This window comes from Pseudophryne corroboree, unplaced genomic scaffold, assembly GCF_028390025.1.
Source record: "Pseudophryne corroboree isolate aPseCor3 unplaced genomic scaffold, aPseCor3.hap2 scaffold_1056, whole genome shotgun sequence".
Taxonomy (NCBI): Eukaryota; Metazoa; Chordata; class Amphibia; order Anura; family Myobatrachidae; genus Pseudophryne; species Pseudophryne corroboree.
In genome coordinates, this window is record NW_026967683.1 from 74,647 (window position 1) to 91,725 (window position 17,079).

The window sequence follows — 17,079 nt, forward strand, 5'->3', positions numbered from 1 at the left end:
CTCAGTCACACGCAGTATACAGGTGTCATATATCACATTACTAAGTGCAGTCTCCTGGTGCGTCCTGGTCATATTGTGCTCCGTATACAGCCTCAGTCACACGCAGTATACAGGTGACATATATCACATTACTCAGCGCAGTCTCCTGGTGCGTCCTGGTCATATTGTGCTCCGTATACAGCCTCAGTCACACGCAGTATACAGGTGACATATATCACATTACTCAGCGCAGTCTCCTGGTGCGTCCTAGTCACATTGTGCTCCGTATACAGCCTCAGTCACACACAGTATACAGGTGGTATATATCACATTACTCAGCGCAGTCTCCTGGTGCATCCTAGTCACATTGTGCTCCGTATACAGCCTCAGTCACACACAGTATACAGGTGTCATATATCACATTACTCAGCGCAGTCTCCTGGTGCGTCCTGGTCACATTGTGCTCCGTATACAGCCTCAGTCACACACAGTATACAGGTGTCATATATCACATTACTCAGCGCAGTCTCCTGGTGCGTCCTGGTCACATTGTGCTCCGTATACAGCCTCAGTCACACACAGTATACAGGTGTCATATATCACATTACTCAGTGCAGTCTCATGGTGCGTCCTGGTCACATTGTGCTCCGTATACAGCCTCAGTCACACGCAGTATACAGGTGACATATATCACATTACTCAGCGCAGTCTCCTAGTGCATCCTAGTCACATTTTACTCTGTATACAGCCTCAGTCACACACAGTATACAGCTGTCATATATCACATTACTCAGCGCAGTCTCCTGGTGCATCCTAGTCACATTGTGCTCCGTATACAGCCTCAGTCACACACAGTATACAGCTGTCATATATCACATTACTCAGCGCAGTCTCCTGGTGCGTCCTAGTCACACTGTGCTCCGTATACATCCTCAGTCAAACACAGTATACAGGTGTCATATCACATTACTCAGCGCAGTCTCCTTGTGCATCCTAGTCACATTGTGCTCCATATACAGCCTCAGTCACACACAGTATACAGGTGTAATTTATCATATTACTCAGTGCAGTCTCCTGGTGCATGCTAGTCGCATAGTGATCCGTATACTGCCTCAGCCACACACAGTATACAGGTGTCATATATCACATTACTTAGCGCAGTCTCCTGGTGCATCCTAGTCACATTTTACTCTGTATACAGCCTCAGTCACACACAGTATACAGGTGTCATATATCACATTACTCAGCGCAGTCTCCTGGTGCGTCCTAGTCACATTGTGCTCCGTATACAGCCTCAGTCACACACAGTATACAGGTGTCATATATCACATTACTCAGCGCAGTCTCCTGGTGCGTCCTGGTCACATTGTGCTCCATATACAGCCTCAGTCACACACAGTATACAGGTGTCATATATCACATTACTCAGTGCAGTCTCCTGGTGCGTCCTGATCACATTGTGCTCCGTATACAGCCTCAGTCACAAACAGTATACAGGTGTCATATATAACATTACTCAGCGCAGTCTCCTGGTGCGTCCTAGTCACATTGTGCTCCGTATACAGCCTCAGTCACACACAGTATACAGGTGGTATATATCACATTACTCAGCGCAGTCTCCTAGTGCATCCTAGTCACATTTTACTCTGTATACAGCCTCCGTCACACACAGTATACAGGTGTCATATATCATATTACTCAGCGCAGTCTCCTGGTGCGTCCTGGTCACATTGTGCTCCGTATACAGCCTCAGTCACACACAGTATACAGCTGTCATATATCACATTACTCAGCACAGTCTCCTTATGCGTCCTAGTCACATTGTGCTCCGTATACAGCCTCAGTCACACACAGTATACAGCTGTCATATATCACATTACTCAGCGCAGTCTCCTGGTGCGTCCTAGTCACACTGTGCTCCGTATACAGCCTCAGTCAAACACAGTATACAGGTGTCATATCACATTACTCAGCGAAGTCTCCTTGGGCGTCCTGGTCACATTGTGCTCCGTATACAGCCTCAGTCACACACAGTATACAGGTGTCATATATCACATTACTTAGCGCAGTCTCCTGGTGCATGCTAGTCGCATAGTGATCCGTATACAGCCTCAGCCACACACAGTATACAGGTGTCATATATCACATTACTTAGCGCAGTCTCCTGGTGCATCCTAGTCACATTTTAATCTGTATACAGCCTCAGTCACACACAGTATACAGGTGTCATATATCACATTACTCAGCGCAGTCTCCTGGTGCGTCCTGGTCACATTGTGCTCCGTATACAGCCTTAGTCACACACAGTATACAGGTGTCATATATCACATTACTCAGCGCAGTCACCTGGTGCGTCCTAGTCACATTGTGCTCCGTATACAGGTATCATATATCACATTACTCAGTGCAGTCTCCTGGTGCGTCCTAGTCACATTGTGCTCTGTATACAGCCTCAGTCACACACAGTATACAGGTGTCATATATCACATTACTCAGCGCAGTCTCCTGGTGCGTCCTACTCACATTGTGCTCCGTATACAGCCTCAGTCACACACAGTATACAGGTTTCATATATCACATTACTCAGCGCAGTCTCCTGGTGCGTCCTACTCACATTTTACTCTGTATACAGCCTCAGTCACACACAGTATACAGGTATCATATATCACATTACTAAGCGCAGTCTCCTGGTGCGTCCTAGTCACATTGTGCTCTGTATACAGCCTCAGTCACACACAGTATACAGGTGTCATATATCACATTACTCAGCGCAGTCTCCTGGTGCATCCTAGTCACATTTTAATCTGTACACAGCCTCAGTCACACACAGTATACAGGTGTCATATATCACATTACTCAGCGCAGTCTCCTGGTGCGTCCTGGTCACATTGTGCTCCGTATACAGCCTCAGTCACACACAGTATACAGGTGTCATATATCACATTACTCAGCGCAGTCACCTGGTGCGTCCTAGTCACATTGTGCTCCGTATACAGGTATCATATATCACATTACTCAGTGCAGTCTCCTGGTGCGTCCTAGTCACATTGTGCTCCGTATACAGCCTCAGTCACACACAGTATACAGGTGTCATATATCACATTACTCAGCGCAGTCTCCTGGTGCATCCTAGTCACATTTTACTCTGTATACAGCCTCAGTCACACACAGTATACAGGTTTCATATATCACATTACTCAGTGCAGTCTCCTGGTGCGTCCTACTCACATTTTACTCTGTATACAGCCTCAGTCACACACAGTATACAGGTGTCATATATCACATTACTCAGTGCAGTCTCCTGGTGCGTCCTGGTCACATTGTGCTCCGTATACAGCCTCAGTCACACACAGTATACAGGTTTCATATATCACATTACTCAGCGCAGTCTCCTGGTGCGTCCTACTCACATTTTACTCTGTATACAGCCTCAGTCACACACAGAATACAGGTATCATATATCACATTACTCCGTGCAGTCTCCTGGTGCGTCCTAGTCACATTGTGCTCTGTATACAGCCTCAGTCACACACAGTATACAGGTGTCATATATCACATTACTCAGCGCAGTCTCCTGGTGCGTCCTGGTCACATTGTGCTCCGTATACAGCCTCAGTCACACACAGTATACAGGTGCCATATATCACATTACTCAGCGCAGTCTCCTGGTGCGTCCTAGTCACATTTTACTCTGTATACAGCCTCAGTCACACACAGTATACAGGTGTCATATATCACATTACTCAGCGCAGTCTCCTGGTGCGTCCTAGTCACATTGTGCTCCGTATACAGACTCAGTCACACACAGTATACAGGTGTCATATATAACATTGCTCAGTGCAGTCTCCTGGTGCGTCCTAGTCACATTGTGCTCCGTATACAGCCTCCGTCACACACAGTAAACAGGTGTCATATATCACATTACTCAGTGCAGTCTCCTGGTGCGTCCTAGTCACATTGTGCTCCGTATACAGCCTCAGTCACACACACAGTATACAGGTGTCATATATTACATTACTCAGCGCAGTCTCCTGGTGCATCCTTTTCACATTGTGCTCCGTATACAGCCTCAGTCACACACAGTATACAGGTGTCATATATAACATTACTCAGCACAGTCTCCTGGTGCGTCCTAGTCACATTGTGCTCCGTATACAGCCTCAGTCACACACAGTAGACATAAGGTATTGAGGCTGGATGTAGGAGGCATCTCACACTGCAAAGTATATTGAGGCATCTCACAGTGCATGGTGTATTGAGGCTGGATGTATGAGGCATCTTACGCTGCATGACAAATAGAGGCTAGATGTATGAGGCATGTCACACTGCAGGTGGATTGAGCTTGGATGTGTGAGGCATCTCACACTGCATGGTGTATTAATGCTGGATGTATGAGGCATCTCACACTGCAAGGTGTATTGAGGATGGATGTATGTCATACTTGCCTACTCTCCCGGAATGGCCGGAAGGCTCCCGAAAAACGGGTGACCCTCCCGGCCCCCCGGAAGGGCAGGCAAGTCTCCCGATTTACGGGGGTCACCCGCTGCCCGCCGCCCACTTAACGAGTAAAGTGGGCGGTCCGGGCAGACGATGACGCGATTCTTGTTGAATCGCGTCATCGTAACCACGCCCCCTGCTGTATAATGCCGGTAATCGCGGCATTACACAACAGGGGTGTGGCTTAAATGATGATGGACGGAAGCCCCGCCCTGTCCCACCTCTGGTCCGCCCCCATCCCGCCTCTGGCCCGCCGCCTTCGCGTCACCTCAGGCGCCCCCCCCCCCCGCTGAGCCGACGGGCTGCTCTCTCCCGGAGAAAGCAGCCCAGAAGTCGGCAGCCCTGATGTATGTGGCATCTCACACTGCAAGGTGTATTGCGGCTAGCTGTATGAGGCATCTCACACTGCAAGGTGTATTGAGGCTAGATGTGATGAGGCATCTCACACTGCACGGTGTATTGAGGCTGGATGTATGAGGCATCTCACACTGCAAAGTGTTTTGAGGCTGGATGTATGTGGCATCTCACACTGCATGGTGTATTGAGGCTGGATGTATGAGGAATCTCGCGCTGCATGATGTATTGAGGCTGGATGTATGAGGCATCTCACACTGCATGGCGTATTGAGGCATCTCACACTGCATGGTGTATTGAGGCTAAATATATGAGGCATCTCACACAGCATGGTGTATTGCGGCTGGCTGTATGAGGCATCTCGCACTGCGTGATGTATTGAGGATGGATGTATGAGGCATCTCGCGCTGCATGGCATATTGAGGCTGGATGTATGAGGCATCTTGCGCTGTATGACGTATTGAGGCTGGCTGTATGAGGCATCTCACACTGCAAGGTGTATTGAGGCTAGATGTATGAGGCATCTCACACTGCATGGTGTATTGAGGCTGGATGTATGAGGCATATCCCACTGCAAGGTTTATTTAGGTTACATATATGGGGCATCTCACACTACAAGGTGTATTGAGGCTAGTTGTATGAGGCATCTCACACTGCAAGGTGTATTGAGGCTAGATGTATGAGGCATCTCACACTGCATGGTGTATTTAGCTTGGATGTATGAGGCATCTCACACTGCATGGTGTATTGCGGCTGGATGTATAAGGCATCTCACACTGCATGGTGTATTGAGGCTACATGTATGAGGCATCTCACACTGCAAGGTGTATTGAGGCTGGATGTATGAGGAATCTCACGCTGCATGGCGTATTGATGCTGGATGTATGAGGCATCTCACACTGCAAGGTGTATTGAGGCTAGATATATGAGGCATCTCACACTGCATGGTGTATTTAGCTTGGATGTATGAGGCATCTCACACTGCATGGTGTATTGAGGCTGGATGTATGAGGCATCTCACACGGCATGGTGTATTGAGGCTAGATGTATTGAGGCATCTCATACTGCATGGTGTATTAAGGCTGGATGTATGAGGCATCTCACACTGCAAGGTGTATTGAGGCTAGATGTATGAGGCATCTCACACTGCATGGTGTATTGAGGCTAGATGTATGAGGCATCTCACACTGCATGGTGTATTGAGGCTAGATGTATGAGGAATCTCACACTGCATGGTGTATTGAGGCTAGATGTATGAGGTATCTCACACTGCATGGTGTATTGAGGCTGGATGTATGAGGCATCTCAAACTGCATGGTGTATTGAGGCAAGATGTATTGAGGCATCTCATACTGCATGGTGCCTCATGTACCTCACTTGTGTACAATTCTGGTTATATTACTCCAGTCCTCCTCCTCAGTATCACAATGTACTTATCTCCACCATTGGATCCTTTACAGCCAGTAGTTAGTACACCTGAGTAAAAGCAGGAGGTAAGTGTAACATGTGCGCTGTCAGGGTCCCCACCTGGGAAGCACATACACACTCCACACAGACAGGGGGTCTGTACACATCATACACACACAGGACAGCATCAGGAGGGGCAGGCGCCATGTTGCTGGCTCCCTATGTGCGCCGCCATGTTGGCTTAGTCTGTGTGAGCGGCAGATAATGACGTTTACAGTGGCCGGAGGCAGAGGAGGGCGGGGACTGTGCTGCGGCCTATGGGAGCGAGAGTGGGCGGGGCAGCGAACTATGGGCGGGAGACTGAGAATGAGTGACGGGTACGTTCGACTAGTGGCGGTAGACAGGGGCGGGGCTAGCTGAGTGACGGGTAACTGCTGCCTATGGGCGGAGGAGTGGGCGGGGCTGCGGCCTATGGAAAGAAAAGTGGCCGGGTCTGAGTGACGGGAGCTTCGGCCTATGAACGATAGAAGGGGCGGGGCTACATGATGAGTGATAGGAAACTACGTCCTATGGTGGGAGAGTGGGCGGGGCTTTTCCTAGTTGTCATGTTACTGCGGCAGTCTCTACCCATAATCCCATGCGTTCTGCAGACGGTGTCCCGGAAATACTGCCCCGCCCACTTCCTGTACACGGAGCAGCGCCCCCGGTCTCATCTGCTGCTGCTGCCTCCTACAGGTAATGCCCCCGCCCTCACCTGCCTGCCTCCCATACCCCCCTCCTCTGCTGCCCCCTGCCTGTCACCTATAGTCCCCCACTCTGCTGCCCCCTGCCACCCATACCCCCCTCCCCTGCCTCCCATACCCCCTCCTCTGCCTGCCTCCCAAACCCCCCTCCCCTGCTGCCCCCTGCCTCCCATACCCCCCTCCTCTGCTGCCCCCTGCCTCCCATACCCCCTCCCCTGCTGCCTCCTATACCCCCCTCCTCTGCTGCCCCCTGCCTCCCATACCCCCCTCCCCTGCTGCCTCCCATACCCCCCTCCTCTGCTTCCCCCTATACCCTTCTGCCCCCCTCCTCACATACCCCCTCCTCTGCTGCCCCCTGCCTCCCAACCCCTCCTCCCCTGCTGCCCCCTATACCCTTCTGCCCCCCTCCTCCCATACACCCCTCTTCTGCTGCCCCTGCCTCCCATATCCCCCTCCCTCTGCTACCCCCTGCCTCCCATACCCCCTCCCTCTGCTGCCCCCTGCCTCCCATACCCCCCTCCTTCTGTTGCCCCCTGCCTCCCATACCCCCCTCCAATTTTGCCCCCTGTCTTCCACACCCTCCTCCCCTGCTGCCACCCATACCCCCCTCCTCTGCTGCCTCCCATACCCCCCACCCCTGCTTCCCACTATACCCTGCAGCCCCCTGCCTCCCATACCCCCTCCTCTGCTGCCCCCTGCCTCCCGTACCCCCCTCCCTCTGCTGCCCCCTGCCTCCCATACCTCCCTCCCTCTGCTGCCCCCTGCCTCCCATACCCCCCTCCCTCTGCTGCCCCCTGCTTCCCATACCCCCCTCCCCTGCTGCCTCCCATACCCCCTGCCTCCCATACCCCCCTCCCCAGCTTCCCCCTATACCCTGCCTCCCATAACCCCCTCCCCAGCTGCCCCCTGTCTCCCATACCCCTCTCCCCTGCTTCCCCCTATACCCTGCTGCCTCCCATACCCCCCTCCCCTGCTGCCCCCTGCCTCCCATAACCCCCTCCCCTGCTGCCTCCCATACCCCCTCCCCTGCTTCCCCCTATACCCTGCTGCCCCCTGCCTCCCATACTTCCCTCCCCTTCTTCCCTCTATACCCTGCTGCCTCCCATACCCCCCTCCCCTGCTTCCCCCTGCCTCCCATACCCCCTCCCCTGCTTCCCCCTGCCTCCCATACCCCCCTCCTCTGCTGCCCCCTGCCTCCCATACCCCCTCCCTCTGCTGCCCCCTGCCTCCCATACCCCCCTCCTTCTGCCTCCCATACCCCCCTCCTCTGCTGCCTCCCATACCCCACTCCCCTGCTTCCCCCTATACCCTGCTGCCCCCTGCCTCCCATACCCCCTCCTCTGCTGCCCCCTGCCTCCCATACCCCCCTCCCTCTGCTGCCCCCTGCCTCCCATACCCCCCTCCCTCTGCTGCCCCCTGCCTCCCATACCCCCCTCCCTCTGCTGCCCCCTGCCTCCCATACCCCCCTCCCTCTGCTGCCTCCCATACCCCCTGCCTCCCATACCCCCCTCCCCTGCTTCCCCCTATACCCTGCCTCCCATACCCCCCCTCCCCTGCTGCCCCCTGCCTCCCATATCCCCCTCCCCTGCTGCCTCCCATACCCCCCTCCCCTGCTTCCCCCTATACCCTGCTGCCACCTGCCTTCCATACCCCTCTCCCCTGCTGCCTCCCCTCCCCTGCTACCTCCTGCCTGCCTCCCATACCCCCCCTCCCCTGCCTCCCATACCCCCCTCCTCTGCTGCCCCCTGCCTCCCATACCCCCCTTCCCTGCTGCCTCCCATACCCCCCTCCCCTGCTGCCCCCTGCCTGCCTCCCATACCCCCCTCCTCTGCTGCCCCCTGCCTTCCACACCCCCCTCCCCTGCTGCCCCCTGCATACCTCCCATACCCTCCTCCCCTGCTGCTCCATGCCGCCCATACCCCTCTCCCCTACTGCTCCCTGCCTTCCATACCCCCCTCCCCTGCTGCCCCGTGCCATGCCACCCATACTCCCCCTTCCTTGCTGCCCCCCTGCTTGCCTCGCATACTCCCCTCTCCTGCTGCCCCCTGCCTGTCACCCATACCCCTCCCCTCTGCTGTCCCCTGCCTGCCTCCCATCCCCTCCTCTCCTCCCATCCCCTGTCTTCTGCTCACCTCACTTCACGAATAAAAGAAACGTACTGGTGCCTCAGCCCATGGTGGCCAGTACCATGGCTCTCCAAACTTCCATTGAAAGTATAGGAAAAGGGGTGTGACCACGCCCCCTTTACCTGTGGCCATGCCCACTTTTTTAATATGTACTGTTTTTTTTTTTATGTGTAAGCAGTACCTGCTGGCAGATCCACTCCCAATCCAGAACACAGAGTAGAGCAGCACTCCATATAATCTCACCAACACCATCATTCAACTGCTGGAGAGGTGACTGCTGGGAATGGGTTATTATACAGTAACACCAGGGGACGTGTCTGGGTGATGACTGGAGAGGTGACTGCTGGGAATGGGACATTATACAGTAACACCAGGGGATGTGTCTGGGTGATGACTGGAGAGGTGACTGCTGGGAATGGGACATTATACAGTAACACCAGGGGATGTGTCTGGGTGATGACTGGAGAGGTGACTGCTGGGAATGGGACATTATACAGTAACACCAGGGGGCGTGTCTGGGTGATGACTGGAGAGGTGACTGCTGGGAATGGGACATTATACAGTAACACCGGGGGACGTGTCTGGGTGATGACTGGAGAGGTGACTGCTGGGAATGGGACATTATACAGTAACACCGGGGGACGTGTCTGTGTGATGACTGGAGAGGTGACTGCTGGGAATGGGACATTATACAGTAACACCGGGGGACGTGTCTGTGTGATGACTGGAGAGGTGACTGCTGGGAATGGGACATTATACAGTAACACCAGGGGACGTGTCTGGGTGATGAATGGAGAGGTGACTGCTGGGAATGGGGCATTATACAGTAACACCAGGGGGCGTGTCTGGATGATGACTGGAGAGGTGACTGCTGGGAATGGGATATTATACAGTAACACTAGGGGACGTGTCTGGGTGATGACTGGAGAGGTGACTGCTGGGAATGGGACATTATACAGTAACACTAGGGGACGTGTCTGGGTGATGACTGGAGAGGTGACTGCTGGGAATGGGACATTATACAGTAACACCAGGGGGCGTGTCTGGATGATGACTGGAGAGGTGACTGCTGGGAATGGGATATTATACAGTAACACCGGGGGACGTGTCTGGGTGATGACTGGAGAGGGGGCTGCTGGGAATGGGGCATTATACGGTAACACCGGGGGACGTGTCTGGGTGATAACTGGAGAGGTGACTGCTGGGAATGGGACATTATACGGTAACACCAGGGGACGTGTCTAAGTGATGACTGGAGAGGTGACTGCTGGGAATGGGACATTATACAGTAACACCAGGGGACGTTTCTGTGTGATGACTGGGGAGGTGACTGCTGGGAGTGGGGCATTATACAGTAACACCAGGGGACGTTTCTGGGTGATGACTGGAGAAGTGACTGCTGGGAATGGGACATTATACAGTCACACCGGGGGATGTGTCTGGGTGATGACTGGAGAGGTGACTGCTGGGAATGGGGCATTATACAGTAACACCGGGGGACGTGTCTGTGTGATGACTGGAGAGGTGATTGCTGGGAATGGGGCATTATACAGTAACACCAAGAGACGTGTCTGGGTGATGACTGGAGAGGTGACTACTGGGAATGGGATATTATACAGTAACACCAGGGGATGTGTCTGGGTGATGACTGGAGAGGTGACTACTGGGAATGGGACATTATACAGTAACACCAGGGGATGTGTCCGGGTGATGACTGGAGAGGTGACTGCCGGGAATGGGACATTATACAGTAACACCAGGGGATGTGTCCGGGTGATGACTGGAGAGGTGACTGCCGGGAATGGGACATTATACAGTAACACCAGGGGATGTGTCTGGGTGATGACTGGAGAGGTGACTGCTGGGAATGGGACATTATACAGTAACACCGGGTGATGTGTCTGGGTGATGACTGGAGAGGTGACCGCTGGGAATGGGACATTATACGGTAACACCGGGGGATGTGTCTGGGTGATGACTGGAGAGGTGACTGCTGGGAATGGGGCATTATACAGTAACACCAGGGGATGTGTCTGTGTGATGACTGGAGAGGTGACTGCTGGGAATGGGACATTATACAGTAACACCAGGGGATGTGTCTGGGTGATGACAGGAGAGGTGACTGCCGGGAATGGGACATTATACAGTAACACCAGGGGATGTGTCCGAGTGATGACTGGAGAGGTGACTGCCGGGAATGGGACATTATACAGTAACACCAGGGGGCGTGTCTGGGTGATGACTGGAGAGGTGACTGCTGGGAATGGGATATTATACAGTAACACCAGGGGATGTGTCTGGGTGATGACTGGAGAGGTGACTACTGGGAATGGGACATTATACAGTAACACCAGGGGATGTGTCCGGGTGATGACTGGAGAGGTGACTGCCGGGAATGGGACATTATACAGTAACACCAGGGGATGTGTCCGGGTGATGACTGGAGAGGTGACTGCCGGGAATGGGACATTATACAGTAACACCAGGGGATGTGTCTGGGTGATGACTGGAGAGGTGACTGCTGGGAATGGGACATTATACAGTAACACCGGGTGATGTGTCTGGGTGATGACTGGAGAGGTGACCGCTGGGAATGGGACATTATACAGTAACACCGGGTGATGTGTCTGGGTGATGACTGGAGAGGTGACTGCTGGGAATGGGACATTATACAGTAACACCGGGGGATGTGTCTGGGTGATGACTGGAGAGGTGACTGCTTGGAATGGGGCATTATACAGTAATACCGGGGGACGTGTCTGGGTGATGACTGGAGAGGTGACTGCTGGGAATGAGTCATTATACAGTAACACCGGGGGACGTGTCTGGGTGATGACTGGAGAGGTGACTGCTGGGAATGGGACATTATACAGTAACACCGGGGGACGTTTCTGGGTGATGACTGGAGAGGTGACTGCTGGGAATGGGACATTATACAGTAACACCAGGGGACGTGTCTGGGTGATGACTGGAGAGGTGACTGCTGGGAATGGGACATTATACAGTAACACCAGGGGACGTGTCTGGGTGATGACTGGAGAGGTGACTGCTGGGAATGGAACATTGTACGGTTACACCAGGGGACGTGTCTGGGTGATGACTGAAGAGGGGGCTGCTTGGAATGGGACATTATACGGTAACACCGGGGGATGTGTCTGGGTTTTGACTGGAGAGGTGACTGCTGGGAATGGGACATTATGCGGTAACACCGGGGGTTGTGTCTGGGTGATAACTGGAGAGGTGACTGCTGGGAATGGGACATTATACAGTAACACCGGGGGATGTGTCTGGGTGATGACTGGAGAGGTGACTGCTGGGAATGGGGCATTATACAGTAACACCAGGGGACGTGTCTGTGTGATGACTGGAGAGGTGACTGCTGGGAATGGGACATTATACAGTAACACCCGGGGGCGTGTCTGGGTGATGACTGGAGAGGTGACTGCTGGGAATGGGATATTATACAGTAACACCAGGGGATGTGTCTGGGTGATGACTGGAGAGGTGACTACTGGGAATGGGACATTATACAGTAACACCAGGGGATGTGTCCGGGTGATGACTGGAGAGGTGACTGCCGGGAATGGGACATTATACAGTAACACCAGGGGGCGTGTCTGGGTGATGACTGGAGAGGTGACTGCTGGGAATGGGACAATGTACAGTATCACCAGGGGATGTGTCCGGGTGATGACTGGAGAGGTGACTGCCGGGAATGGGACATTATACAGTAACACCAGGGGATGTGTCCGGGTGATGACTGGAGAGGTGACTGCCGGGAATGGGACATTATACAGTAACACCAGGGGATGTGTCTGGGTGATGACTGGAGAGGTGACTGCTGGGAATGGGACATTATACAGTAACACCGGGTGATGTGTCTGGGTGATGACTGGAGAGGTGACCGCTGGGAATGGGACATTATACAGTAACACCGGGTGATGTGTCTGGGTGATGACTGGAGAGGTGACTGCTTGGAATGGGGCATTATACAGTAACACCGGGGGACGTGTCTGGGTGATGACTGGAGAGGTGACTGCTGGGAATGAGTCATTATACAGTAACACCGGGGGACGTGTCTGGGTGATGACTGGAGAGGTGACTGCTGGGAATGGGATATTATACAGTAACACCAGGGGACGTGTCTGGGTGATGACTGGAGAGGTGACTGCTGGGAATGGAACATTGTACGGTAACACCAGGGGACGTGTCTGGGTGATGACTGAAGAGGGGGCTGCTTGGAATGGGACATTATACGGTAACACCGGGGGATGTGTCTGGGTTTTGACTGGAGAGGTGACTGCTGGGAATGGGACATTATACGGTAACACCGGGGGATGTGTCTGGGTGATGACTGGAGAGGTGACTGCTGGGAATGGGAGATTATACAGTAACACTGGGGGACGTGTCTGGGTGATGACTGGAGAGGTGACTGCTGGGAATGGGACATTATACGGTAACACCGGGGGATGTGTCTGGGTGATAACTGGAGAGGTGACTGCTGGGAATGGGACATTATACGGTAACACCGGGGGATGTGTCTGGGTGATGACTGGAGAGGTGACTGCTGGGAATGGGGCATTATACAGTAACACCAGGGGATGTGTCTGTGTGATGACTGGAGAGGTGACTGCTGGGAATGGGACATTATACAGTAACACCAGGGGATGTGTCTGGGTGATGACTGGAGAGGTGACTGCTGGGAATGGGACATTATACGGTAACACCGGGGGATGTGTCTGGGTGATGACTGGAGAGGTGACTGCTGGGAATGGGGCATTATACAGTAACACCAGGGGATGTGTCTGTGTGATGACTGGAGAGGTGACTGCTGGGAATGGGACATTATACAGTAACACCAGGGGATGTGTCTGGGTGATGACTGGAGAGGTGACTGCTGGGAATGGGACATTATACAGTAACACCAGGGGATGTGTCTGGGTGATGACTGGAGAGGTGACTGCTGGGAATGGGGCATTATACAGTAACACCAGGGGATGTGTCTGGGTGATGACTGTATCACTGTGTGTGTCAGGTTCCTATAAGGTGTCAGGATGTCACTGTCTATGTCTCCATGCAGGAGGGGGAGTATACAGAAGAACACAGGGATCTGTACAAGGACGTGATGATGGAGAATCACCGGCCCCTCACATCACTGGGTAAGAGGAGACTGTCATGTATTGTATAGGGGAGAGCAGGTATGGGGGCACATCACCTGATAATCACATATATACACTGTACTCAGTCACTGTGTGTCTCCTACAGATGGGCCCAGTAACAGAGATACCCCAGAGAGATGTCCCCGTCCTCTGTATTCCCAGGATTGTACAGAGGAGAATCACAGGATCCCACAGGAGGATCAGGTAGGTGGGATTTAGGGTCTCCCCAATATACCAAAGTGACTGTCACTATATGATCTGTAGAGAAGCTGTGTGTCTTATACACTGATATTATACTGTTTCACCTCAGTTTAATCTGACTGTATGCAAATGTCACTATAGTCTTTTCTGTTGCGGGGTACACTGGGCTCCACAAGGATTAACATCGGGGTGTAGAGTAGGATCTTGATCTGAGGCACCAACAGGCTCAAAGCTTTGACTGTTCCCAAGATGCACAGCGCCGCCTCCTCTATAACCCCGTGCACAGGAGCTCAGTTTGTAAGCTGGTACCATGCAGTAAGGAGGCAATCAACAGGAGGGCTGTTCCTCCAGCCCATTATCTAAGCTAAATTTTAGAAGAAAAGAAGACATTTTTAAGACTTCAAGGGCTGCAGCTTTTATGTATGTCAAATAGACATCCTTTGCTGCAGCTCCATCACTCCCCCAGTGGCGCTGTATACTCCCGCGCCCTGGTTTGCTGGGTAACTACAGCGGAGGCTCCGGTGTCCTTCTGTTAGCTGATGGGGAAAGGAAGGCATTGGTGGATGTCCCTGATCTGATTGAGGCAATTAGGCTCATTCTTCAGGTGTCTGATGAGCCTGAGGTTGTATCTAAGAAACCGGATAGGTTTAAACGTAAGAAGGTGGTTAAACAACTTTTACCTCATTCTCAACACCTGGCTCACATTCGTCAGGAATCCTGGGATAACCCGGGAACAAAATTCACACCACATAAGAAACTGATGGCTCGCTATCCTCTCTCTGCGGAGCTATGTAACAATTGGGAAACTCCTCCGCCTGTAGATTCTCATGTGGCAAGCATGGTAGTTTCCTCTGCTCTGCCAGTAACTACCGTCACCTCTCTGAAGGAACCGACATATAGACGTGTGGAAAGTTTTTAAAAAGCGATTTATACCGTAACGGGGGCTGTGCATAGGCCAACCATTGCAGCAGGTTGGGCTGCTGAAGCTGTTGAGGCGTGAGCTAAGGAGCTTGAGCCAGAGCTGACTTCCAACGCATCTGAGCATGCTCGACAATGTCTCTCATATATTACCACGGCTTTTCTGTACCTTAAGGAGGCGGCCTCCGATGCTGGGGGGCTGGCGGCCAAGGCTGCTACTACGTCCGTCTTGGCCAGACGTATACTTTGGTTGAGATCCTGGTTGGTGAATATGGATTCCAAGAAAACTCTGGAGGTGCTTCCTTTCAAGGGAGACATTCTCGTTGTAGAAGACCTCAATAAGATTGGGGCTGATCTGGCTACTGCTAAAACAGCTTGCCTACCTAGTACGTCTCCTTCCGCACAGAAAGCTAAAAGTACTTTCCCTCTACCCTTTTCGTCCTCCAGGTAAAGCAAAAGGTCAGGCGTACCCAAAGCAAGCTCATGCTTCCAGACCTGCAAAGCCCAGACCAAAGCGAGCCTGGGCTGCCCGTCAGCCTGCTTCCAAAACTGACAAACCTGCCGCATGACGGGGCGGGCCTCCCTCTGGAGGATCCCAGGGTGGGGGGCCAACTTCTAGGTTTTGCCCAGGAATGGTTTAAAACCACTTCCGATGCCTGGGTAAGGGAAGTCGTCGCTCGAGGTTACGCCGTACCCTTCAAGAATCGTCCTCCTCATCGATTTTTCCTGACATATGTTCCTCTGGACCCGGCAAAAGCAAACACTCTGCATTCAGTGGTACATTCCCTCCTGACCACAGGAGTGGTAGTACAGGTGCCTCTGGCTCAGAAAGGCAAGGGGTACTATTCACCGCTGTTTCTAGTCCCGAAACCGAACGGGTCCTCGAGGTCCATTCTTAATCTGAAGTCCTTGAACAGGTATGTGCGGGTCAACAAGTTTCGTATGGAAACTGTGCTCTATTGTTCTGGCCTAGGAGCCTGGGGACTATATGGTCTCCCTGGACATACAGGATGCCTACCTGCATATTCCTATTGCAGTGTCTCATCAGCAGTACCTAAGGTTTGCAGTGGGCAACCTTCATTACCAATTTCGGGCAGTACCCTTTGGTTTGACAATGGCTCCCCGTTGATGGCGGTCATGATTCTGACGTACCTAGACTATTTGTTGATCCTGGCAAATTCCCCAGAAATTCTCCTGTGTCATCTAGATCTGACTGTCCAGGTTATGACAGCCTACGAGTGGCTTGTCAACTGCAAGAAATCATCCCTGGTTCCTGGGAGCGTTATTGGACACTCACAACCAGCGGTTGTTCTTGTCTCAGGAGAAGGTCCTGAAACTTCAGGACAGGATTCGATGCTTCCTATCTCGTCCGCAAGTGTTGATACCAAGGGTTTTTCTGAGGCGGTCGTTCAAACTATGTGCAAGGCCCTTAAGCCAGCTTCTGCTCGGATTTACCATAGGCTCTGGAATGCTCACTTTACTTGGTGTGTGTCTCACAATCATGACGTTTTCAAGTTTAGTACGGCCAAACTGTTGGCCTTCCTACAACAGGGCCTGGACTTAGGCCTTCGTCTGGCCTCCCTCAAGGTTCACATTTCTGCCTTGTCGGTTTGGTTTCAGAGAAAGATTGCTGCCCTGCCTGATGTTCATACTTTCACTCAGGCCGTGTTGTGGATTCAGCCTCCTTATGTGCTA

The 17,079-nt window shown here is 52.6% G+C and overlaps 1 protein-coding gene across 3 annotated transcripts in view; it reads left to right on the plus strand.

Moving 5' to 3' along the window:
* The first annotated feature begins 6,821 nt into the window (after positions 1-6,821).
* LOC134988365 (oocyte zinc finger protein XlCOF6-like) overlaps positions 6,822-17,079 on the plus strand; it is a 32,491-nt gene continuing 22,233 nt past the window's right edge. For 2 of the 3 annotated variants that reach the window (XM_063950543.1, XM_063950545.1), the window contains exons 1-4: positions 6,822-6,972; positions 9,285-9,376; positions 14,187-14,265; positions 14,372-14,469. In XM_063950543.1, the coding sequence (XP_063806613.1) occupies positions 14,232-14,265; positions 14,372-14,469 (132 nt within the window). In that variant the 5' untranslated portion in view covers positions 6,822-6,972; positions 9,285-9,376; positions 14,187-14,231. Of the gene's footprint in view, positions 6,973-9,281; positions 9,377-14,186; positions 14,266-14,371; positions 14,470-17,079 lie in introns of all 3 variants that reach the window. The other variant, XM_063950544.1, reaches the window with a different exon arrangement.